The sequence below is a fragment of the Adiantum capillus-veneris genome, chromosome 20 (assembly GCF_014529385.1).
Source record: "Adiantum capillus-veneris isolate H3 chromosome 20, ASM1452938v2, whole genome shotgun sequence".
NCBI classification, from domain to species: domain Eukaryota; kingdom Viridiplantae; phylum Streptophyta; class Polypodiopsida; order Polypodiales; family Pteridaceae; genus Adiantum; species Adiantum capillus-veneris.
Genome location: NC_140950.1, coordinates 68394863 through 68420980, shown reverse-complemented (window position 1 = coordinate 68420980; position 26118 = coordinate 68394863). Strand labels below are relative to the sequence as shown.

Here is a 26118-nt window from a genome sequence, read left to right as displayed (position 1 = left end):
CAGAAGAGGGAATAAATTTTATTCTAAGCCAATCATTGGCGTATATAAGTTTCGAACGGCACTTTCATTGCGCAGACTTTGTCTGCACGTCGTTTTCGCTGCGCAAAATTTGCCCCCATTGCTTTCGCTGTGCAAAATCTGCTCCCATGTCGCTTTCATGCTCGTTACTTGGCCGCCTCGCCCAGGACATTTGACGGCCAGAAAAGGACTGCTAGTGTCCTTTCCCATGAATAATGGCTCTTAGCATTGGCTCCCGGCTCCCTGCCGTTGCCATTATTCATGGGAAAGGACACTAGCAGTCCTTTCCCTACACCGTAATCTGAAGTGTACTACTGAGCGACTAAGTGCGATTGACTTGCCACATGTTTCCCATGATTGGCCCCTCCCCAAGGACGCTTGACGGTTGGAAAAGGTCACTTACTGCCCTTTCCTCTAATTAATGCTCCCGGACTCAGCTTGTCGTCCTGATTAAGAGAAAGGACAATAAGAGCGCCTTTCCATAAGGCCGCCAAAACTGCTTTTTTGATGGTTGGCTTGCCGACCTAGTCGCTGCTCTGAAAATCAGCATCGCAACCCCATACCATTCATTTTCACCGGCTACAACAGGCTGGTAGCCAGTTGCTTTCCCCCCGTGCATTGTTTCAATTCGAAAAGTTGGGATTGAAAGGCGAGAAGCGCTTCTGGAGGGTGGTTTTTAACCACCCTCCAAACTAGCAGCAGTTCTCGTCTCGGCGGCACATTCAAGAGGCCTATGAGCTTGCCTTTGTTCTTCAAGGGCACTGTCAAAAGGTAGAGTCCTCATTGCTGAGTGCACACGTAGGCGCATAGGGCTAGCCTCTAGGTCGCGTGGGCGCAGCAATCGAGTCGGTCCACGGACCGCGTATATTAAATTTGCAAGATTCCGCGCTTGCAAATTGGACAACTTGGAAGTCTGGAGTCGGTTGCGCCAACTCGCCATCAAAGCATGTTGGAAAATGGTGAAAGGTTTGTCCGCTACAGGAGCCGACGGCCGCCTATAAGGGGTATGAGCCTCCCGAGAACGGCCACGGGAGGGGACCCCCCACCTAGACACGCTAGCCTCACTCCACGCACTCGCGCACCGTGGGGACTCCACGCAAGGTTCCCCGGGGCACGCTATGACCCTCCGTGAGTGCGGCGGAGCCTGAGGCTACGTGGGGCTAGGGACCCGGAACGCAAGACCCGCGAAACGCAAACAGCCGTCGACCCATGGAACGCAACCACGCCCGAGCTGGCCCCGTCCGAGCCGGGCCTCCGTGAAGGCAATTCGACCCGAGCCGGTCCCGTCCGAGCCGGGCCCTCCTGAGCCGGTGCCGTCCGCGCCAGGACCCCTTGAAGCAACACCTCGACCCGAGCCGGTCCCGTCCGAGCCGGGCCCTCCTGAGCCGGTGCCGTCCGCGCCAGGACCCCTTGAAGAAACACCCCGACCTGAGCCGGTCCCGTCCGAGCCAGGCCCAAGAATACCCCTCCCCGACACGCCCAGATTTTGGGGCGTCACACTTTGTATCAGAGCTCCAGGTTCCGTCGAGAGCTCCAGGAAAAGAGCTGCAGACCGACGTGCCCGACGCGCACGATCCTCACGACGACTCCAACCTCAATGGCCCGGGTCGTCAAAATCTTGGTACACAGAGCTCCAGGAAAAGCAACCCACGTCCCCCGTCCCCGTGACGCGTCCAAACACCGGGCCGTCACCCGTGACCCGCGTTGGCCCCGATCCGAGCCGGGCACCTCCACATGATAAAAAGGAAAGATGCGAGCCAGACAGGGCTCTCCACATGACAAAAAGGAAAGATGCGAGCCAGACAGGGCTCTTTATATCAAAAACAGGAACAACCAAAAACGCGACGAACCAAGCCAACGGTGTTCGTCGCACCCCGGCCACGTTTTGTGGCCCATGCTGAGCTGAAGACCCATTCAAGTCTACAAAGAGACCACAGGGCCCCGAGCTTGCCCTCCAAATGACGTCCAAACAGGGACCAACTTCGCAAGTGCTGCATTACGACGGACGCTCCTTCAGATTCGGCTTTCAAGAAGCCTCCGCGCGGGCCAACGCAGCAGGTGGCTCCGCGCACACTGGGTTACCTATTCGGGGAATGCTCAAGTATGGGGAATTCTACTTGGGTGTTCAAAGCATACATATTTTCAGCCTTCTGCCAAAACCCCAAAAATACACACACTCACTTTATTCTCAAAAGTACAAAAACAAAGCATGCCTACTTACTTGCATTTTGGGAACAGTTTTGCTCACTTGCACTTATATGCACCCCTTAGTCCCTTGGCCTCATGCATAGCCAAGCTCTCTTTTCCCACGTTCGACGAGGACGTCGAACTCTCTTCAACCGGGGGTGTATATAAGGGGTATGAGCCTCCCGAGAACGGCCACGGGAGGGGACCCCCCACCTAAACATGCTAGCCTCACTCCACGCACTCGCGCACCGTGGGGACTCCACGCAAGGTTCCCCGGGGCACGCTATGACCCTCCGTGAGTGCGGCGGAGCCTGAGGCTACGTGGGGCTAGGGACCCGGAACGCAAGACCCGCGAAACGCAAACAGCCGTCGACCCATGGAACGCAACCACGCCCGAGCCGGCCCTGTCCGAGCCGGGCCCCCGTGAAGGCAATTCGACCCGAGCCGGTCCCGTCTGAGCCGGGCCCTCCTGAGCCGGTGCCGTCCGAGCCAGGACCCCTTGAAGCAACACCTCGACCCGAGCCGGTCCCGTCCGAGCCGGGCCCTCCTGAGCCGGTGCCGTCCGCGCCAGGACCCCTTGAAGAAACACCCCGACCTGAGCCGGTCCCGTCCGAGCCAGGCCCAAGAAGACCCCTCCCCGACGCGCCCAGATTCTGGGGCGTCACACCGCCCCGCATTTTGTGCTACCATTATTTCTCCTACAACGAGTTGGGTCGCTATCTTGGGAAGTTGAAACTTGAAACATTAGCTCTCTCAATATATAGTCGGTTGCGCCAACTCGCCATCAAAGCATGTTGGAAAATGGTGAAAGGTTTGTCCGCTACAGGAGCCGGCGGCCGCCCTGCATTTTGTGCTGCCATTATTTCTCCTACAACGAGTTGGGTCGCTATCTTGGGAAGTTGAAACTTGAAACATTAGCTCTCTCAATATATAGTATTCATCGTTATTCTCTCGATCGCACCCAGCAAGTAGGTGATACAATTTTTGTAAAAGAAACTAAGAGAAGAATAAAATGAGATGCGACGCGTCTCCGCCTAAGAGAGTAAATTAGGAGGAGAGGGCAAACTCGACTCTCTTTCTCTCTCTCTCTCTCTCTCTCTCTCTCTCTCTCTATATATATATATATATATATATATATATATATATATATATATATATATATATATATATATGTGCAGTTGACTTGTGGAGGCGCTCTCTTCTTTTACATGATAATCTCTCTCTCTCTCTCTCTCTCTCTCTCTCTCTCTCTCTGTGCATGCGCGTGTGGCAACCCCTTCCCATAGGAATTAGACAAATACCATCTTTGTGCAGAGACGTAGAAGGTGGGTGAGGTGCAGGGGAGGAGGTTGCACAGACCAACGGAGACGGGCATGTTGGGGTATAGGCGTCTGTGCCTTGCCCGGCCGCCTAGAGTTTGGGCGCCCACTGACTTGTATACCTTATACATAGCATAAGTGTATAGGGGGCTGCTCACTCTTTGAGTCTCCCCACCCATATCTGTGTTGTGTGTCTCCTTCTCTCTCTCTCACACTCTTCGTCTGTGGTGCTCCCCGATCCCCTTCAATTGGTATCAGAGCGTAGTTGCGGAGGGAGCGCGTGTGTGCACAGTCATGACGACAGCGGAGAGCCAGTTTCAGTTCCGAAATCGCGTCCGCGCGCGCGCGCACTTTTAAGAGTGCAAATAGGGTTTCGACTTCGGCATCGGCAAATTTAGCTTTCCGAGAGAGTTTCCAACAGGTGTCCTCCAGTTTTATCCCCCTTTCGAAGCCATTTGAGCCATCAAAAACTTTATTCGAGCTATGGTTGAGGAGCTGCATTTTTCAGCCCTCTTTTGGCAGTTTATGCTACGTTTTTGGGTCAAAACGGAGGTTTTTTGGCATAGCTTTCACACCCGGACTCGGATACATGTGATCCAGGAGTCTAACTTGGGGTTTTGGCATGCTCCGGACACGCTCGTCATATCAGAATTTTAAAATTCTGAACGCTGAATTTTTTGCAGCAGCAGTTGTTTATTGTGTGTCGAGGATTCCACACATGGTTTGCTCTCAGATGTGAGAGTGATATTTGCTGCAAGTTTCCTCACAGGTGGGAGGATACGATGTATGCCTTATGTGGTTTGATGCTCAAGGATACTAATGTGATCGCATTTTGAGCTCGGCAATGTATGCCTCGAGCATGTTTTTTGGCAGTCACAGGTAGAACAGATATTTGTGTACTAGATTTGCAGGTCTTTGCAATGATGTATGCAAAGTGTGGAGATTGGTGCATGCATTTGGAGTGCGGTTTGATGCGCTTTGGTTGCTCATGGTTTTGAGCGTGCAGTCAGTTTGGTTACTGGTTTTGTGGCCGTTTTACTGACGAAACTCTGGCGAAATTTTCCCAGGAGTTTTATGCGTATCATTTATGCGATCTAGGTAGAGATTGCGGGTTGCACTCAGCATTTGCGTGCGGTGTTCTCTGCAGGTGGGAGATTTGTGCGTGTGTATACATCGATACCGCACAGTGTGGGCTTGGTGATTAGCTCACGGTTTGACAGGCGTACAGTTATCTTGGCACACTCACATGAGTGAGTATTGTGATGTATGCTTGTGTGGCTACGAGCTAGGTAGCCGGATTCGAGCACTAATGGCTTGAGGTTTTTCAGCAGGTTTCAACTACAGGTTTACAAGTTTACAGGCAGGTTTGAGGGCTTATTTGGGTGCTGAATTTTCAGCCATTGTTTTCTCTTTGCAGGTGTCCATGTATGGCTCAGTTGTAGGCTGATTTGGGACACATTTGTGACTTGTTTATGCAACTGTTTAAGAGCTGAATTTTTGGGGCTGATTTGCAGCCATATCTTATAGCCATATTTGCAGACTTTTGTTGATGCGATTCAAGCCAGTTTAGGACTGATTTGGTTGACATTTGCTACTCATTGTTGGTTGCTCTTTTGCGAGCATTATGGCTGATTTTTCATTTGACTTCCAACGTTATGGTTTGACACAGTTTGATGGTGTAGATTTTGTTGCTTGGAAGGAACATATGCTTGTTGCATTGACGGATTTGGGGCAGGATAAACCCTTGCGTGGTTTATCGGCGAAGCCCAATTCTATGCGTGATGATGATTGGCAGGATCTTGATGAGTTAGCCATGTCTACAATTTGTTTGCATCTGGTTGAGTCTGTTTACTGGCAGGTCTCGAGGGAGACTACAACTCATGCTTTATGGCAGAGTTTACATGCTATGTACGCGACATCCATGTCTACAGGGAAGTCTAGTCCCACTTCTATGTCCATGGGAGAGATTGATCCCACACGCAAGTCTCGACGGCATAGAGACTTGACATGTTGGCATTGTGGACATAGAGGGCACATTAGGCGTCGATGTTTCAGGCGTTTGAGACAACGGAGGCGACAGATGCGTGATGCAGATTTGGGCATGACAGATGCTAGTGAGATCAGTACGGTGGTTACTGAGTATGATTGTGATGGCGATGTCACATTTACATCTAGCTTGTCTTCAAACGATCATATGTCTACGGATTGCATATCGGATTGCACATTGTCTTTACATTGGTTACTAGATTCAGATGCTACTTTCCATGTCACGTCTCATCGTGAGTGGTTTAACACGTTTTCTAGTGGGAGACTTGGTTGTGTGCACATGGATGATGGTGTTGTGTATGACATTGAGGGTGCAGGAGACGTATGTTTGTCCTTGCCCATTGGTATGAGATTTACCCTGCGTCATGTGCGTTATGTGCCAGATATGAGACGGGATTTGATCTCAGTCAGACAGTTACGGTATAGTGGATGTCGGGTATCGCTGCTTGAGCGATCTTTTGCGTTGCATTTGGGTTCGCTAGTGATTGCGAGAGGTGCCAAGAGTGGTACAGGTTACCCATTGCATGTGGATCACGGGAGAGACGGTGTTGTCTCTGTGATCATGCAGCCAGGTAGAGAGCGAGAGAGCAGGCGAGTCTCTTTTGCTCATGGGTTGCAGGGTGCTTTGCATGGAGTGCAGAGTAGTGAGCTCGTTGTGCACACAGTTGGGGCACGACTTGAGCAGTCACACAGAGAGGTGACAGAGTCAAACATGCATGCTTTGCTAGTGACTGAGCAAAGCAGAGAATCAGTTTTGCGAGATACTTCTATGCAGGATAGACAGGTAGAGCGGTCTTGCTCTAGTGAGTCACGACAGGAGGACGTTGTGCAAGAGTCTATGCATACGGAGTTAGAGCATGAGAGCTCTAGTGAGTCACAGCAGATTGAGTAGTCATGTTTGCAGTGGATGATTGCAGAGGAGGCTGAGATGTCAGCGATTATGCAGTCATTCCTTTCTATGCTCGACAGTGAGCATGGGGATATAGTTGTGTAGGATATGTCTTCCAGCAGACACCTAGAGCAGCTAGTGTGCTATGAGGTTGCACGACAGGTTGATGCGTCTTTTGTGGACAGTCAGGAGATGCATGTGGCTGACACGCCTTGTCAGTCAGAGATGCCTATTGCCAGGGATATATATGTTGATGCATGCTCCGTAGAGCTAGCAGGGCCCGCTAGCATTGCATCGGCATTCGGTGGTCTCATGTATGAGATGTTGATCTTGAGACCGGATATCGCAGCTGCAGTGGGAGCATTTGCAGTTGGGATTGTCAGTCGTTTGTTGACTGATGATGGCATAGTGTACGAGGGAGATATGCAGGTATTGCATACATACTTGCAGTACGTGTGCGGTACGTCTGGTGGTGTATGGACTTACACGGGAGCAGGACAACCGGATGCACACGATCACAGCCAGCCATTGGGCATCGGTTGAGAGCGGTTTTCTCTCACCTTTTGTAGTCTTTAGACTAGGTTCCCTTGCTTAAAGGCACAGTCGCCTTTAAGTGGGAGGTTGTTGGGGTATAGGCGTCTGTGCCTTGCCCAGCCGCCCAGAGTCTGGGCGCCCACTGACTTGTATACTTTATACATAGCATAAGTGTATAGGGGGCTGCTCACTCTTTGAGTCTCCCCACCCATATCTGTGTTGTGTGTCTCCTTCTCTCTCTCTCACACTCTTCCTCTGTGGTGCTCCCCGATCCCCTTCAGGGCAAAGCAAAGGTCTTCGTGTCTCTGGAGAAGGTGGGCAAGGTGCAGGGGCTCAACCAAAGGAGATGGGGTGGGGGATGGGGAAGGTGGGCGGTGCTGCATGCAAGGGCACAGATTGGCGAATGCAAGCTGAGGCACAGATGACGAAGGGCGAGAACATAGATGGTGAACGCAAGTTGAAGCACAGACGTCGAATGGTTTTAGGGGGAATTTTCTTAGTAATGTTTTTTTTAATCTAGCGGCAATAGGTAGCAAGTATGTCCCTACAATTTTGAAAAAAAGCATGTCCCTACAATTTTGAAAACATTGTGGGACACGAGTATCTTACAAGATCCCTTCGCTTGGTTTAAAATGGGAAAAGAAAGGAGTGGCTATGTGATGATGATGAGGCACTTGACAGATCAAGATCAGGGCACTCGATGGGTGAGAGAGGTGTAAGGGTAGGCCGTAAGGAATTGGTGGCAACTACGACATTAGGTGGCAGGATTGTCGTGGTTGAGAAGGAAAAGAGGAGGCGATAACGCAAGCTGCAATAAGGGATAGCCCATGTGTTTCGACTCTTCTTTCATGTGAACAACTGCAAGGGTTTGAATTTCGTTGTTGCGAAAGAAATTTTGCGAAATTAGTGTATATTATAATATAGAATTTGCCATTAGGTCTCCCCAATCTCAGAAAAACGAAAATTCTTTCAAAACATATTAAGTGCATAAGTGAAAGGTGAGTTTAGAAAATGAAAAGACATAGCTCCCCAATCTCAAAAAAACAAAAATTCTTTCAAAATATATTAAGTGATTAAGTGAAAGGCGAGTTTAGAAAATGAAAAGACATAGCTCCCCCAATCTCAGAATAATGAAAATTCTTTCAAAACATATTAAGTGCATAAGAAGTGTCCATATAAAGAGGTGTTTATCTTCTCTTTGATTTTTTCTTTAGCGTTTTCTTCTCTTTAAAGCGTCCTTGCACTCTCTCTCTCTCTCTCTCTCTCTCTCTCTCTCTCACAATGTTGTATTTGTCTTGCCCAACTAATACTGTTACAAATCTATGTGCTTCATCATTGTTCGTTACTACGTATTATAGACTAACGTATTGTTTTTGTTTTTCTTGAGGGAATCTTTGAATTAAGAACGTATTGTTCGTTGCTACGTATTGTAGACTAACGTATTGTTTTTGTTTTTCTTGAGAGAATCTTTGAATTAAGAATACCTTTTGATTTTTTGAAACCGTTATGAATACCTTTTAACTTTTGAATTAAGAATACCTTTTAAAGAATCTACCAGAAGTAGTAGGGCTCCCAATCTTGAAAAATTAAAAATTCCTTCTGAACATCTGAAGTACATTAGCAAAGAGTGAGTTTAGGAAATGAAAAGTTCCATGGAAATCCAAAGTCAAAAGACTTTTCACGTCCATCTTATTACATTTGTACTTTTCTTATTTGCCTTTCCTTTACAAATTTTTCCTCTTTAGAGTTTCTCCCGCTAAGTAGGTAGTGAATTTATTGGCCTTCTAAAGGTCTTAATGTATTATGGATGAAGGTCGTTCAAATTTATGACTTAACAAGTGCCCCCAAGGATCATAAAAATCTTACAATGAAAATAAATGATGATCTTTTGTGAGATCCCCTCTCCTTTTCAGTCACTTGGGAGCGTCGATGCGAACATTGAGGGAGATGTCTTCTTGTCGTTGTCGCTCCAGTAGCGTAGATGCCACATGGTCCTCGACCTTGCGAAGGATTATCTCCTGCACTTGAGTTTTGACCTCCTTTGTGAGTATGGTCTCTACTTCCGCCTTTGTTTTATTGAGCTTGACTTCCATCTCTTCTTTCTTGCAGTTTTTCATTGCGGCAAGCCGTGTCTCCATGGCAGCAAGTTTTTGCTTCAGCTCCTCATTCTCCTTGCGAAGCTTTTCGACTTCATTTTGAAGGCCGACAATGCTGTCCTGTTTTGGGGGTATTGCTACAACCCTTGCGAAAGTGAGCTTGCCACGGGATGAAGCCCGAGTAACATGGTTGTTGTTTAGAAGACCCAGGAGGTGAGAAAAGCCTCGTAGTAGTTAATATTAGATTGTGTAAGCGTGAAGGTAGGAAAAATATAAAACGTAGAGGACAACGGTGACGAGGACTAGCCTTGGCGAGAACGGGTATGAAGGGAGCCTGTGAGGGGATGCAGAGACAGTGCTGGAGCAGGGTGGCGCGACAATGGCGGAACAGGGCGGCGCTGTTGGAACCTCCATGCGACAATGCTGGGGCAGAGCGACGCTGGCTATAGCCGGACCCCCTAGCAGGGTAGTCCCTCGCCCAGGCGGAGGTCGACGAAGCAGAGAAAGAAGGAGCTGGTACTGCTACTAGGGTTTCTTGCGAGAGAGAGAGAGAGAGAGAGAGAGAGAGAGAGAGAGAGAGAGAGGAGGAGGAGGAGGAGGAGGAGGAGGAGGAGGAGGAAGAAGAAGAGAGTTTTAACATCGTGGGATGCATGAAGTTGATTGCTACATGAGAGAAATGAAATGATATATTAACATATTCAAGAGGCCAAAATGACCTATGAGATAGAACCATTAGTTCTCCATCTCTTTGTGTCTTCCTATCTAGCTAGAACTGAGCTGGAATTGAGAGAGAGAGAGAGAGAGAGAGAGAGAGATAAGTTTGCAAAGGCACGAAAAAAGGATGCATCGTCTCGACAAACAAGATAGAAATGCATCAAGAAGATCTCTCTCTCTCTCTCTCTCTCTCTCTCTCTCTCTAAATGCAGGCCTTACGTTGGACATGCCTAAGCACTGTTGGAGGCACTGCCACCACCGAAGACCTTACTGATGTATACTATTGGTGAGAGCGAGCAAGACCTACTGTAAGCGGGTCGCGTAAGCTAGTTACTATAAGATTCTTTTCAATAGTCTTTACTAAGGCCATAGTGAACTTTTACCTTGTTTATTTAGAAGCCATTAGGAAATGTATCCATGATTAGTAGGTCTCCACAATTTTGAAAAAAGAAAAATCCTTTCACCAATGGATAAGTAAGTGAAAGGTAAGTCTAGGAAATAAAAGGTCTACTAGGGTCTCCACAATTTTGGAAAAAGAAAAATCCCTTCAAAACATCTCCAGTGCATAAGTAAAAGGTAAGTTTAGGAAATGAAAAGCCTACTAGGATAAGTGTGCCAATAAAAAGACGGCCCCATTTTATAGCCCATCATACCCCAATAAATAATGCAAGAGCTACACCAAAAGCAGAACAACATAGTTCGAGTTCTTGGTAGCGCACGTTCGATATGCTCTTTTGTGGATGGTTGGAGCCTTTGGCTCTAAATACCCCCATGGTAGGTTCCTTATCAGAGTGTACTTTTGTTACATGGGAAAACAAAGATGCTTGTGTCACTTTTGCTCCAGGTCATTGCCGGAATGGACACCTTTTGTTGCAAATGTCCCAACTCACTAGCTATCAGTTGAGCCTATGATCAAATCGTGCGCAATTGCCCCTCCAATTTCGTCGTCTCTAAATGAGGACTTCTACCTTAGTGAAAGTGGAAAGTCAATTTTGAAAAAAACAATTGAAAAGGTCACGATGGCTTTTAAAAAAAATAAGAAAGTGATAAAGTCATTAGGTTGAGTTTAACTGAAATTGATGTTCGAGAAAGGATTGCTTCAGCTTAGCTCTGAGTTGGTTGAAAACCATGGTAGAGGGAAGTAAAATGATAAAATATGTGAGAAAATAATTCAAAAATCTTACAAATTTATGCTAATATTTCCAGTTTACTTCTTCGTGATGAAAAGAAATTTTGACCAACATCGCTTAATAAAAGAAACTTTCTCACTTAATTTATAGAATGAAATAAAAGTCAAACCATGTGAAGCTATGAAATGAAATGTGAAATAAAAAGAACTCCTGAGTGTATGTATATGTGTGTGTAAAAATTACTAGAATTATACAAGGTGAAGCTTCACTTTAACATTTTAAAAAATAGAATGCAAGAAAAGCCCAGCATGTCAAGATGTGAAATAAAAGGATCCATTTACTATTTTAAAAGTGAAATAACATTTAAGCCAAGTCTCAATCATCACTCGTCACTAAAAATATTGAAAGTATGTCTAGCTGGACACTCTTCTAAGGCTTCTTTAGAAAGCCAAAAAATCCTTTCAAAAAGGTAACTTTAGGAAATGACCTTCAGGAAATGAAAAGCCTACTACTAAAAGTGAAAAGTCAAAACAATTTGGATATATATCTCTCTCTCTCTATTTTATATATACTAGTATGGCCGACCGCCTCTGGTGGCCTCTCTCTCTCTCTCTCTCTCTCTCTCTCTCTCTCTCTCTCTCCCCCCCCCCGTTTATCACGCGTGTCCGCAACCTCTCTCTCTCTCTTGCCACCAAGTGACTGAGGGGACCAAAATCCCTCTCCCCTAGTACAACGGCACCGTCTTCAGCATTGGGTTTAGTGTAATCCCACATACAAATTCTGAGATTTACCTCTCAAATTTAAATTAAAATGTGAGGAAACCTACAAACTTTAAAGAAATTTAGTGCAAAAATTTTCAAATTTAGCCAAAGCAGATGAAAAAAAGTAATCTCTCTCTCTCTCTCTCTCTCTCTCTCTCTAGTGCGCTTTCATGTAATTTGAAAATGAACATTTAAAAAGATTTTGTTCAACCCTTTATGCAATGACTTATGTCCAAAACTATAGCATTACAAAGACCACTTCTTGCGTTTAAATTGCAAAGCTATATAACTGCAGCATTATGTTTCAAGTGCAAAACATACAATGCTATCACAATGTGATTTACACACTAACTATGCACTGACATATTCCAAATCGTTGCTATACCAAATTATTTATAGCATCCTTGAAAAGTTTGCATGGCAAGATATTGTTAATGATCTCTAAATACGCAATCAAAATGTCAAAATGTCCAAAATAATATCTATGCACAGTACATAGAGATGCAAGCTTTCTACATCCTAAAGCGCAACCTACGACATGCTCTACCACGGTATCGAATCTCCCATGGTCCACGATGTAAGACACATCGACCAATCACTGGGGGGATAGACCCCAGAACAAAAATGCGTAGGGACCAACTACCATGGGTTAGACTTTGAGAAAACACAACATTCATTGGGAGGGTTCTTCCGAGCTCTGCAATGGTGATACGTGCTCTGAATCCTCTACGGATAGCAATTTGGACGTAGCAGAGCAAACTTGGATCATATGAGGCCTCGAAAAATCCCACCAGCAAGAATTGTGGGTAATTTTGTAATCTATATCCAATCAAAAGTCTATTAGTATAAACAAAATAGAGACAAAATAGAACCTGGTTACTTTACGACATCAACATTGTTACCTTACTACATCCAAAACCTCGAGCAGATGAATAACCTCCATGGCGCTGATAGGGCCCCTCCATAGTATTGGATCTAGAACATAATTGGTGATTGTGAGTTTCAAATTATTGTGTGTGTGTGTGTGTGTGTGTCTGTGAGAGAGAGAGAGAGTAGCATCTTTTACCTTGGATGTGTCGAGGTCGCCTTCCTAGCGTATAGGTCACGGAGACGTTAGGATCCATCTTCATTCAAAAAAAAAGAAGTAAATGAAGATCAAAGATTGGTGCTATGTATTTTGGGGAGAGAGAGAGAGAGAGAGAGAGAGAGAGAGAGAGAGAGAGAGAGAAAATACATAGCACAATTATGCAGATCCCCTATCATATCACTATATAAGGCCTCAAAATATAATATTCCAAAGAAAACATCTCTCTGATATTTATGAGCAAATTGGTAGACTAAAAATGTACGTTTACAAAGCTTATAAATTATATCTACATAGCTACTGCATAATCCAAATCTTGCAAGGCTGAATGGGTTTTTACACCTGCTTTTCATGTTCATAATGAGGTCAATTGCAACACTTCCTTGTAGACAATGTTAGAAGTGTATGTCCTTTGGTCTTCCCCTTTCCTCACACTTGTGTGGTGACCATCATCAACCACAACCTTGATGGCAGAAGACGATCTCACGTGAGACATTGCCACATACAATTGACCATGGGTGAAAACAGGTGTTGGGAGATACAATCCAAGCACTCCCAATGTTTGGCCTTGCGCTTTGTTGATCGTCATCCCAAAAGCACATCTCAGGGAAAATTGTTGACGTTTCAACTCAAAAGGGAGGCCTTCTCTAGCTCCCAAGAGAAAATCAATCCTTGGGATGAGCACTGTATTTCCTGCATGTGACCCTGTAATGATTTTTGCTTCAATCACTTTGCTGTGGAATTGCTTACAAATCAAGCGTGTTCCATTACAAAGACCACTTCTTGGATCCAAATTGCGGAGCAACATAACTGGAGCATTTTGTTTCAAATGCAAAACATGCGGTGGAAAACCTCCTCCAAGATCTAAACTATTTAAGAACTCGGTTGTGAATAAAATGCTATCACAATCTGATTCACACACTAAGTCTGCACTGACATATTCCGTATAAGTACCAAGACATTTCTGCAATACCAAATTGTTTATAGCATCCACATCCTTGTTGCGAGGTGCCAAGATTGCCCTGTCCTTGAAAAAGGTTGCATGGCAAGAGAGTGTTTCAAGGTCTCCATAAATGCAATCAATAAGACCTTGCAAACTATTTTGTGCTGGCATCATGCAGGGTGGCAAAGCTACATTATCATCTCTCTCCCCATCACAAACATTGCCATTCCCAATATCAAGTGTCCATTGCACAAATTCTCTTTCTCTAACATTATTGCAACAATTGACCACTCGCATGTTCTCTGTTAGACGTAGAATTTCTGTACAACACCAAATGTATGAGCGGCACAAAGATGCATCAACAATGTCTGCCCTTCCACCTCTATGTACAACAGGTAAGAACTGTCTAAAATCACCACCAAGGAGGAAAACCTTTCCGCCAAACACCATGTTATTATGCATCACATCTCTTAGTGTCTTGTCAAGAGCCTCAAAAGCATGTCTATGAGTCATGGGAGCTTCATCCCATATGATCAATGAAGCCATTCGCAACAGCTCAGCAAGTTGGCTATTTACTTTAATATTGCATGTCGAGTTAGAAGTTATATCAATAGGGATCTTGAATCTAGAGTGTGCGGTCCTTCCATTGTCAAGAAGTTGTGCTGCAATACCAGATGATGCGCATGCCAAAGCAACTTTTCTCTCTCCACGTATGCGAGAGAGCAAGGCATTATAAAGATAGGTCTTTCCTGTTCCACCTGGCCCATCCAAGAAGAACACAGTCCCACTATTCATGCCAATGGCTTCTAAAACTTGATTGTAAGCTTCCCTTTGTCCAGCATTCAAAGATGATTCAATTCGAGCAGACAGGCCTCTTTGTTCCTCCACATTATACATTAACTCTTCAGCAAGCACTCCATGATCACTCATTACTTGCAATGTGTGATCCACCTGGGGCATTCCAGAGTAATCTGAGAGCCTCTTTCCATATTGTTGAAGCATTGTCTTCAAGTTCGACAATGCTTGGTTTTGTGCCATGCGTTCATAGATACGCTCATTAGTTGTGGATGTCCTTAGAAAGCTCCTTACTGAAGTGATTCCATAATGCACCAGGACATATTGGCTCACAAAAAACCAAAATGATTACAAATAGTAGCCGTAATTGTTTTCCTGTTTGTTGAAATGAAGCTTCCTCTAAACAAAGAAACCATTCATCATCAACTTGCAATAATCTCCGTGCATTGCATGCTTCCTTAAATGTTTCATATACTCGTCCATTGAAGGTCCGAATATCCTCAAAAGACCTACATCCTTTGCACTTGTTGAGTAACATGCGCAAATAGTATAACTCTCCGGCAGTGGGAACTATGTTGTACATTCTTCCAATCACGTCTTCTTTCTGTCTTGGAGTCCATGTTCTGCTTGTTGACCTCCAAACCCACTTTGTTGGGAAGTCTATGTACAACAAATAATTGGCCTCTGGATATGTTTGATTTGCAACAAACCACTCAGTGAGTGTAGTCTTTCTGCTGGCCTCTCTCTCTCCACCACACTCTATATAGTCGCTCTGTCATTAAAGAAGACTTGATTTTGATGAGGTAAATGAACATGGAGGCGTTGTATGTCAGGTTTCTCTTGATGCAATTCAAACCCAAATATCTGCCAGATAGCCTCGGATACTGATACATATCGTGCATTAAGATAGTTTGTAACTTCATCTAAAATCCCTGCAGTGTCTTGTAGAGCAATAGTCGCCCTGTCATGCCCCTTATACACATACTTGTAGAGATATTTCACAGCGGATATAGTGGAGCAAACCTCGACATTGATATGTGCATTGTACCTTACTGACAAAAATGGATTGTATGGAACAATCCATTTATTATTCATTTGCACATTCTTATAAACAGTGTGATTTCCATCATCCCTCCTCATGTATGTTGGGTATCCTTCCCTATCCACATTAGTCGATCCGCTAAAGCCTTGAGGGTATTTAAACCTGCACTTTCCCTCTACCATACATGGACCATTTCTATTCAAGTTTCCACATGGACCATGTACATTACACCGACTGATAATGTCATACAATTGTGGAAACATCACCTTATTAGGAAGCTCCGCACACACCATCTTATCATAATGGGATGTCTCTGTTGGTTTGTGTTCAGGAGAAAGTATCAATAGAATGTGGGCATGGGGAAGGCCTCTCTTTTGGAACTCAATCACAGAAATGTGTCCAATGACCTTACCAAAAATCTCTCCCTTAATCAGCAAGCCCATCAAATCCTTGAACTTATTGTTGAAGATAATGAAACAGGAAACAGAAGGAAGACAGCAACTCAGAGTAGGAAGAAGATGAAGAAGGAGAAGACACAGAGCTTGTTTACGAGATCTCTGTAGTCTATCTCTCTGTATTGGAATAATAGTGTATACAAACTCACAGCTACAAAGCTTATATGAAACCTAAGAGATAAGGTGTCCTTTCACACCAGATGTCCAGGGGGAAAAACCCAGTGGGAGAAAAGTGCCCCTGGTGAAGTGCGTATACACACTAACACTACTACATGTCTACAAATCCCCCCCTGTAGTGATAGTGTGAATCCGTACAAGGTAGCAGATCATCATGTGTATGAGAGTAAGCCCAAAGCTTTTCGGAAAGCTTCAAACTTTTCTCGTGATAACGCCTTCGTAAATAGATCTGCAATGTTATCCTGTGTAGGACAGTAAGTTAGTGTGATCTCCCCTGCATGTAGCCTTTCTCTGACACAGTGGTAGTGAACCTCTATGTGCTTTGTTCTTGCATGAAATACTGGATTCCTTGCAATTGCCATAGCACTCTGACTGTCAGTGAAAATGGTAGTGGGTGCCTGTTGACACTCACAAAGATCTGCCAATAACCTGCGTATCCATACACAATCAACTGTTGCCGTGAAAGCTGCCTTGTACTCAGCTTCACAAGTTGATGTAGCCACTGTGGGTTGCTTCTTGCTTAGCCAAGATATACATGCATTTCCCAAGAAAAAAAAATTCCCACTTGTGGAATGTCGTGTGTCAAAATCACCAGCCCAATCTGAATCGCTGTAACCAAGAAGCTGCATAGAACTGTGCTTTCCATACATATCCCCCCTTGGAAAGAACATGGCAAGATTAGGGGTACCTGAAAGGTAACAAAGTATGCGCTTCACAGCCTGCCAATGATGCATACCTGGGCTGTGCATAAATCTGCTTGCTTGTGAAACCCCAAATTGAATGTCTGGACGAGTGTTGCCTGCCAAATATATCAAGCAACCAACGGCTGTTGCATAAGTATGTACATCAAAAGGTTCTCCAGCATCGTGCATGCTCAACTTTGATCCAGTTTCTACGGGTGTAGAGATTGGTTTACAATTTTTCATACCAAACTTGTCCAAAATTTTATGCAAATATTTTGCCTGCAACATGTATATGCCATCCTCTGATTGCACAAACTGAATACCCAAGTAATAATGTAGCAAACCAAGATCAGACATCTCAAAGGTTTTTCTCAAAGCATCTTTAAACGCTTCAATTTCATCTGCAGTATTGCCTGTAAGAAGCATATCATCCACATAAAGTGTTAGCATAATGAGAACTCCATCTCTCTTTTTGACATACAAAGTACTTTCTGTTGGACTATTCTGAAATCCTTGGCCAATCAAATAAGTATGTATCTTCTCATACCATGCTCTTGGAGCCTGTTTGAGACCATACAAAGCTTTACGCAATCTACATACCTTTTGCTCTTGACCTTTTACAACAAAACCACTTGGTTGACTTACATAAACTTCTTCCTGCAAATCACCATTCAAAAAAGTAGTTTTGATATCCAACTGATGCACTTTCCAACCATGATGAGCAGCAATTGCAACTAGTGATCTAACTGTGGACGCACGAGAAGTAGGAGCAAAGGTTTCATCATAATCTATGCCTTTCTGTTGCGCATAGCCTTTTGCTACAAGCCTTGCTTTGTACCTGTCAACAGTACCATCTTGTTTCCTCTTTACCTTAAAAACCCACTTTGTACCAATAGGCTTTTTACCTGTAGGCAAGTCCACTAGATCCCATGTATGATTCTTATGAATAGAATCAATTTCTTGCTGCATAGCATCTTTTCACTGAACACACTCTAAAGCTTGTTCAAATGAATCAGGCTCATCTGCATCACAAAGAGTGCTAAAGCAAGCCAAATCTACTTGCTCTCTGCCAAAAGTAGTACCAACACGTGTTTTTCGTGGCAACGGTGCATCCAACTTGCTATCCTGCAAAGTTTTCTGAACCCATTTAGGCAAGGTTCTTTCTTCCCTGAGAACTTCTTGCTCTTCACGCATAATTTCCTCTACATCGTGAGGTGTCACATGCTGATCAAAAGATTGATCAAGATTATCAACCTGTTGTGATTCTTGATTCTCCACAAAAGAAGGAAGCAAACCTTCAAATACATCATGTGTCTGCATATGAGGTACATCAAAAGCAACCATAGGTTGAGCAGTAGTTTCTGCAAAAAATTACATCACGACTTTCAAAAATCATGTTTGCAGCAGGATTGTAAAGTCTATAACCTTTACTTCCACTACTGTACCCCACAAATATACATTTGATTGCCTTATCATCAAGCTTCCCACGTAACTACTGAGGGATGTGAGCATAAGCAAGACAACCAAAAACAGGAAGATAACTGATGGAAGGTTTTCTGTCATACCAAGCTTCATATGGAGTAATGGTCTTCAAGGCACGAGTAGGACACCTGTTCAAAACATGTGCTGCACAAGCAACTGCCTCCATCCATAGCTTATGCGGTAAACTCTTAGCCTTGAGCATACATCTAGCCGTCTCCATTAAAGACCTGCTCTTCCTTTCTGCAACACCATTCTGTTGTGGTGTGTATGGCATAGTGCATTGGTGTTTAATGCCTTTCTTTCCCAAAAAATCCTTAAATGCACCTAACATGTATTCACCTCCTCGATCGGTACGAAGAGTCTGTACTTTGCAACATGTTTCATTTTCAACCATGGCGACATAATGTTGAAAAACTGCAAACACGTCTGACTTTGCTTTGAGTGGATACACCCAACAAAACCTGGAAAAGTCATCAATGAAGGTCACAAAATAAAGGCTGTTTCCCAAAGATGGCGTCCTCATAGGACCACATACATCACTGTGTACAAGCTGCAACTTTCGTGTCGCTCTAATTGAACCATCCTGCGAAAATGCAAATCTGTGTATCTTTCCAAGAACGCAACCTTCACATACATGTCTTGGTGGCATCTCCAATAAAGACAAATCATGCACCATATTATGACATTGTAAAGTCATCAAACTGCCATAACTAACATGCCCAAATCTAGCATGCCACAACTCAGCATCCTGCATGGCCTGAGTCTTTATTTCTGCAATACATACCTGAATCTGCTTTTCATAACGATCTAGCACAAATAGTCCATTTTCCAGCGTACCTGTAGTGATAAGAGAATAACCATTCTCTCAATCTCGTACAACACATCTGTCATCCTCAAAAATGACCCGAAGACCATTTTTTGCAAGAGAGGATACAGACAACAAATTCTTCTTGATCCTTGGAACATATAAGACATCTGGCAAGCATAAATCTGAACCATCTGAAATGGTAATCAAAATCTTACCAATGCCTTTGATTGGATAAGAAGCATTATTTGCACATGTTACCTTCTTTCCTGCTGGAGCTGCATCCAATGAACAAAAAAAATCCTTCCTTGAAGTAATATGCCTGGATGCACCACTATCAAAGTACCAAATCATTTGTGTCTTGTCAACACTGTAATCAGAAAAATCTGAACATACTACAAAAGCATAAGAATCCTGCACAAAGTTTGCAGACTCTTCTTTAGCTGTAGAAGAATCACCAGAAGCTGAAACAACCAAACTTGACTCTTTCTTCTTTTCTTTAGCAATTCGCTTTTTACACTCACTAATGTAGTGACCAGGTTTCTTGCAGTAGTGACATTTACCTTTCTTCTTGGACTTGTCGGAATCACCTTTAGACTTCTCTGAAGATTGTCCTGCACTAGACTTGGAGTGATGAGCACTCTCTATACCCTTGTTTTTGTTATGTACAACAAGAGCATGATCCATACCATCCACCTGTAAAGACTTGTTCTTACGTGATTGATCCTCCTGCAATAGCAAAGCCACTAACTCTTCAAAATGAAGAGGCTCAGGATTAGCTCGCAAAGACAGAGTCAAAGAAGTCTGAAAAGTCAAATAAGATGGTGGTAGTGAATTGAGTGTTTTGGAAACCAAGTCCTTCTCTGGAATCACTTCATCAATGCTAAGCAATTGCTCTTTAAGATCCCTGATTTTTGTAAGATGCTCGACAATATCGTCACCTTCGTCCATCTATATTTTGTCAAGTTGTTTCTTCAAAAACTCTATTCTCAGAAGTTCTGCAAGATCTGATATGTGGTGTGATTGTCCTCTTTATGGTTAAGGCAATCACAGCCATAGCTTGTGCATCTTTAGTATCCCATCTCTTTTGCTCTGGAGTGACTTGTGAGGGTCCTGCACCAACAGCTGCACCACGACCAGGCGTGGCAGGTGCAATGCTAACTGGACGAACTTCATCTCCAGATACATAATCCTACAATCCTTTACCAACCAAAACATTTTTGGCCATAAAAGACCAAAGAGAATAGTTGGTACCATCCAATTTGTCTTCGGATGTAAATGCACCAAAAATCTCTTTCTCCGTAGATTGAGCCATACTGTGGATGCACACAAGAGAGCAAAAGAACCTCCAAGAGATTCACAAATCTCCTCTCCAATCCAAGAAAAAATCTACACAAAATCTCAGCACAAAGCTAAGACAAGCTGCTTCCCAAAAGAACTGTTTACCTGAAGAAAATCTGTCAAAAAGCACACCCTCTTGATCTAAACACCTCCGAATAGTAACTTCTTCTACGCTGCTCAGAACAAAATGCTGAGGGCTCGAACGGCTTTGAAAGGGGGGTAAAACCCTAGTTCACCTACTCATAATACTCCCGGAACGTCGAGGATGCTCCCACGAGCAAATTTTCCGAAAACTGCCTGAAAACTGCGATTGTGAGCGCGGACGCGAAAACGCAAGTAGAGGTTCTGGAAATCACCTTGCTCGGATACCAATTGTTGAAGAAGATGAAGAAGGAGAAGACACAGAGCTTGTGTACGAGATCTCTGTAGTCTATCTCTCTGTATTGGAATAATAGTGTATACAAACTCAGAGCTACAAAGCTTATATGAAACCCTAAGAGATAAGGTGTCCTTTCACACCAGATGTCCAGGGGGAAAAACCCAGTGGGAGAAAAGTGCCCCTGGTGAAGCGCGTATACACACTAACACTACTACATGTCTACACTTATGGTAGAAAACACGTGCAGTAAGGTCAGGACGATCGTTGGATGTTTGTCCAGGCAATAACGCGTCCTCTATCTCCTTCCAACCAGGATTGCATGTGAATGTTATGAAGAGATCAGGCTTCCCCCTTTTGCGTACAATTGCGATGGCATCCTGATAAAGTTGGTGCATATAGCGTGGACTACCAGCATATGATGAAGGCAATACCAACCTCCTACCAACATTAGCACCCAATAACTGTTCTCTGTCACCCCTTGTTCCATCTCTTGCTCCGATCATGTCAGCCAAACCTTGATACACCTCACTGCGTAGATCACTTTGATGATTGCGAACCCATAAAAGCCTCAACTCCTCCATACAACTGTATGCATCAACAATATATTGTTGCAGTAGCCTACCACCACGTAGAAGACATTGTGTTGTGTCATCCCTGATTTGCAATCTATACTTGTAGAAATCCATTGTAGAAATATACCTTGTATTCCCTCCCCCTTGCTCTCTGTTTTCCCGTGGCCTGTCTAATGCCTGTATGTAGGGATTCCAACCTTCTTCACCACTTGGAAATAGCAACACATATAAGAGAGGCATGTACGACCTGTGGCAATTTGAGATTCTTCTTAGACCACCGCCAGAAAGATTCAACACAATATCTCGATGGCCAATGTTGCTCTCATCGCCTTGACCAGGCATGATTGCAGCAACTTCCGCACCTATTGGAGCAAGGTATTTCCAGCCATTAGTACGTTTCTCAGTGATGACCATCCTTATGTCAGGAATATTGGAAGTTTGAACCATTGATGCAAACTGCCTGAAAGCTTGAACGTATGGATTTACGCGATGCATCATTGATTGCAAGATTTCCAAAACATCTGGCCTGAGTTTAGAAACATGTTGCATCCTATTTTGCAACTCATTCTCAGTGTCAAAAAAATACAACTGAGCAAAGCGAGGGATTTGATCTGGTTGTTCTTCAGGCATCAATGGACCAATTCTATGATGGATAGATCCATGCACTTTGAAGGTATAGATTCCTTTTCTTTGACAGAGAGATTCATCTATATGAGCTCCTAAAGAAGCAAATGCCAACACACTATTGTATGCTCTAATATGTTTTAGAAATTTCTTGCTTCTAGTATTACCTCCGTGCATTAATTCTCTTAATTCTAAAGGAGGTTCACATAATGGTGGCAAAGAAACACTCCCTGAGTTGCAACAACTTTTCCCCACAAATGTGCGAATGGTCTTCGCTTCTATCTTCCAAGCAAAAGCACCACAAAGGGAACATGAAAAATCCAAGCTGCCTATGTTGTGAAGTATAGACTTTTTGTGAAAAAGTGACAACATAGAGATATGCATCAAGGGTGTGTTTTCAGGATATATGTAGGTGATGGATAGGCAATGCCTTTCGACTTTGGAGTTATCTCCCTCTCTAGAGACAACTATGGGCTCCCCATGAACATTTCCATTATTGACTTCCAAATTGCTTCTCACTTCAATCTCCTCTCGATTTTGCAGAAGCATTGGATCAATATCTACATCCATTCCAGCCCTTCCCTGAGAGAATTCATTGCATTGATCCACATTTATCAAATGTTGGCAATCTTCCAAGCGAGCTACATTAATCCCCCCTAGAGAGCGCCGAACTCTTTCTCTTGCTGCCTCACGTCACGTAGCTCGAGAGGCTTGACAGATCCTACTACGTCTTGCATGTCCAAGAGACAACACGTTCGGACCAATAGCCATCTATCCCAAAAAGAACTCTTATAAGTAATCTTAAATGTGGAGAATTAAGGAGAGAGTGGATCTTCTCTCATAGTCTCCATCCCTCATGTTTCATGTATGGAAACTATGAGAGAGAGAGAGAGAGAGAGAGAGAGAGAGAGAGAGAGAGAGAGAGAGAGAGAGAGAGAGAGAGATTACAGAGGGGGGAGGAGCTTGTGCACCAGATTAGCATGAATACTATGGAACAATAGTTGAGAGAGACAGAGAGAGAGAGAGAGAGAGAGAGAGAGAGAGAGAGAGAGAGAGAGAGAGAGAGCTGGTGCATAACACAACTTTGGAGAGCACCTCATTTAACATGTTATGGCCACAATTATATATATATATATATATATATAATATATATATATATATATATATATATAGAGAGAGAGAGAGAGAGAGAGGGGGGGGGGGGGGGGGGGGGGGGGGGGGGGGGGGAGGGGCTACTTCTCTTACAAAGACCACTCCGAAAAGTAGCTGTGTGTGTGTGTGTGTGTGAGAGAGAGAGAGAGAGAGAGAGAGAGAGAGAGAGAGAGAGAGAGAGAGAGAGAGAGAGATCTTGAAAGAGGCAAATCTATACACCTTAAAATAGGCATTGGGACTTTGTGCACCAAATTAGCATGACACTTAGAGAGAGAGAGAGAGAGAGAGAGAGAGAGAGAGAGAGAGAGAGAGAGAGAGAGAGAGAGAGAGAGAGAGAGAGAGATGCGCTGCATAACAACTTTGGAGATCACTTCTTTCAACATATTATGGCCACAATTTTAGAGAGAGAGTGTGTGTGTGTGTGTGTGAGAGAGAGAGAGAGAGAGAGAGAGAGAGAGAGAGAGAGAGAGAGAGAGAGAGAGAGATGCGCTGCATAACAACTTTGGAGATCACTTCTTTCAACATATTATGGCCACAATTTTAGAGAGAGTGTGTGTGTGAGAGAGAGATAGATATATAGATAGATAGATAGATAGATAGAGAGAGAGAGAGAGAGAGAGAGAGAGAGAGAGAGAGAAGAGAGAGAGAGAGAGAGAGAGAGAGATCTTGAAAGAGGCAAATCTATACACCTTAAATTAGGCGTTGGGACTTTGTGCACCAAATTAGCATGACACTTAGGAGAGAGAGAGAGAGAGAGAGAGAGAGAGAGAGCTCGTGCATAACACAACTTTGGAGATCACTTCTTTCAACATGTTATGGCCACAATTTTAGAGAGAGAGAGAGAGAGAGAGAGAGAGAGAGAGAGAGAGAGAGAGAGAGAGAGAGAGAGAGAGAGAGAGAGAGAGAGAGAGAGAGAGAGAGATCTTGATATATTGGCGAATCTATACACCTTGAAAGAGGCGAGAGAGAATGGGAGAGGAGTTTGTGCACCAAATTAACATGACCATTTAGAGAGAGAGAGAGAGAGAGAGAGAGAGAGAGAGAGAGAGAGAGATCTTGAAAGAGGCGAATCTATACACCTTGAAAGAGGTGAGAGAGAGAAGGGAAGAGGACTCTGGGTAGAGAGAGAGAGAGAGAGAGAGAGAGAGGAGAGAGAGAGAGAGAGAGAGAGAGAGAGAGAGAGAGAGAGATACTTCTTTCAGGAAGACCACTTTGGAAAGTAGTTGAGAGAGAAGAGAGAAGAGAGAGAGAGAGAGAGAGAGAGGGGGGGGGGGGGGGGGGGGGGGTTGACTCAAGAGACATAATGGCAAAAACACTTAGAAAAGAGAGCTCATCATCCATCCACTACATACATAAGATAGACCTTCCTCACATAGATCCCCATAGTACCCTAAAAATGAGAGAGAAGAACATGTGGATTCGCGAAGCCTATAAATGAGGAAGATGTGAGTATTATCGCTCATCATCCATTCACTACAAAACGTAAATCCCCATAGTAGCCTATAAATGAGAGAGAAGAACATGTAGATCCGCAAAGCATATAAATGAGGGAGACGTGAGTATTATCATCCACTACGAACTTCACTTCCTATGAGGGGCCCCCTGCTTTGAACTCGATGGAATATCTCCAGTCACATTAAGCCCCTTCTTGGGCCAATGGGTCGACACCAATGCATTGAGCTTGTTTGTGATAGACCTGACTTCAGATACACCTGTATTATGTTGTATTGCTACGGAAGTCAATTTGTTGGTGCTGCTTCGTAATTCAGACACAATGCTTTTTAAATCAACGCCATCCTTGTCAGGTTTGTTCTCAAGAAGAGACATTTCCAAGAGGCTCATGATTTTGTCCTGGTTGCTTTTTATCTCAGAAAGTTGTACTTGCACTATGTTTTGTTGCTGCAAAACATCATTGATCTGTACTTGCATCTGCACCTCTAAGCGGCGAAGATAAACCCCTTGCTGATGTTGTAAATGGCTCAACCCGTGAATGCTCTCTTTGTGTGATGCCTCCACTCTCTCACATGAGGCTTGAATGTTGGAGTACATTGTGCGGATGGCACCTAGTTCATCTGCAATCTGCCTCTCTGATGATCCATTTGTTATTTGCCTTTTTGAAGGTCCATCCCCCCCTCGTGCAACACGCTTGGCAGTTCGCACATTGTTGATTTGGTCTCTCTCTGGGGTAGAAAAGACCACCTCCAATGAATCTCCTCCAGAGGCAAGGGCTTGCTCCATTACTCTGAGAAAGTTAGGATAGGTTTTTCAGGATAAGTTAGGACAGAGCGTGGAGCAGGATTGGCTCTCTCTCTCTCTCTCTCTCTCTCTCTCTCTCTCTCTCTACCTATTTCTCGATTTCCGTCTTTCTCTCCATTTCTCTCCCTATCCCTATCTGCGTCGGCTACTTCTCTCTCTATCCGCTATCCCCCCTTTTCTCTCCACCTATCTCTCGATTTTTTTTCACCACCGTTGTAAAGAATTTCCTCCCTCTCTCTCTCTCTCTAACTCTCTGGTGGGTGCGGTTATTGGGTGTCTCTCTCTCTATCCCTACAAATCTCCATACCGGCTACTTCTCTCTCTCTATCCCTCTTTCTCTCCATTTCTCTCTCTATCCATATCACGATTTTTCATCTCTACCAATCTCTTGATTTCCCTCCTTCTCTCCTTATCCCTATCCGCGCCATTCTATAACGTCATTTTGACATTTTGAAGACGTCACTATTTCCCTCTCTCTCTCTCTCTAAATATTTTCCTCATTTTCTCTCTCCATCTCTATAAATCTCCACGTCGGCTACTTCTCTATCTATCCTTCTTTCTCCATTTCTCTCCCTATCCCTATCACGCTTCCTCCTTCTCTACCGATCTCTTGATTTCCCTCCTTCTCTACTTA

At 44.1% G+C, this 26118-nt stretch overlaps 3 protein-coding genes across 3 annotated transcripts; all 3 read right to left on the bottom strand.

The window, feature by feature from the left end:
* Nucleotides 1–8906: 8906 nt before the first annotated feature.
* LOC147432674 (uncharacterized) lies at nucleotides 8907–14759 on the bottom strand. Its single transcript, XM_086491972.1, has 2 exons — nucleotides 13752–14759; nucleotides 8907–9209 (listed from the first exon to the last, which is right to left on the bottom strand). Exons 1-2 carry the CDS (start codon nucleotides 14757–14759, stop codon nucleotides 8907–8909), a joined length of 1311 nt encoding a protein of 436 aa, XP_086348098.1.
* A 516-nt stretch (nucleotides 14760–15275) lies between these two features.
* Nucleotides 15276–22646, bottom strand: LOC147432673 (uncharacterized). Its single transcript, XM_086491971.1, has 2 exons — nucleotides 21122–22646; nucleotides 15276–15871 (listed from the first exon to the last, which is right to left on the bottom strand). Exons 1-2 carry the CDS (start codon nucleotides 22644–22646, stop codon nucleotides 15276–15278), a joined length of 2121 nt encoding a protein of 706 aa, XP_086348097.1.
* Nucleotides 22647–24793: 2147 nt separating this feature from the next.
* Nucleotides 24794–25466, bottom strand: LOC147432672 (uncharacterized). The gene is given in 2 exon segments (XM_086491624.1): nucleotides 24794–24862; nucleotides 24864–25466. Coding segments are annotated over 2 exon segments (672 nt in total).
* Between the last annotated feature and the right edge of the window lie 652 nt (nucleotides 25467–26118).

Bases quoted from the DNA above. Each gene is read 5' to 3' on its own strand.
- LOC147432674 (XM_086491972.1), bottom strand. From the start codon at position 14,759: ATGGCACAAAACCAAGCATTGTCGAACTTGAAGACAATGCTTCAACAA. The intron at 9,210-13,751 runs GTATTGCAGAAA...CCCCCAAAACAG, and splicing joins TGGATGCTATAAACAATTTG to GACAGCATTGTCGGCCTTCA.
- LOC147432673 (XM_086491971.1), bottom strand. From the start codon at position 22,646: ATGGATGTAGATATTGATCCAATGCTTCTGCAAAATCGAGAGGAGATT. The intron at 15,872-21,121 runs GTGTTTTCTACC...ACAAACCAACAG, and splicing joins TCGTCCTGACCTTACTGCAC to AGACATCCCATTATGATAAG.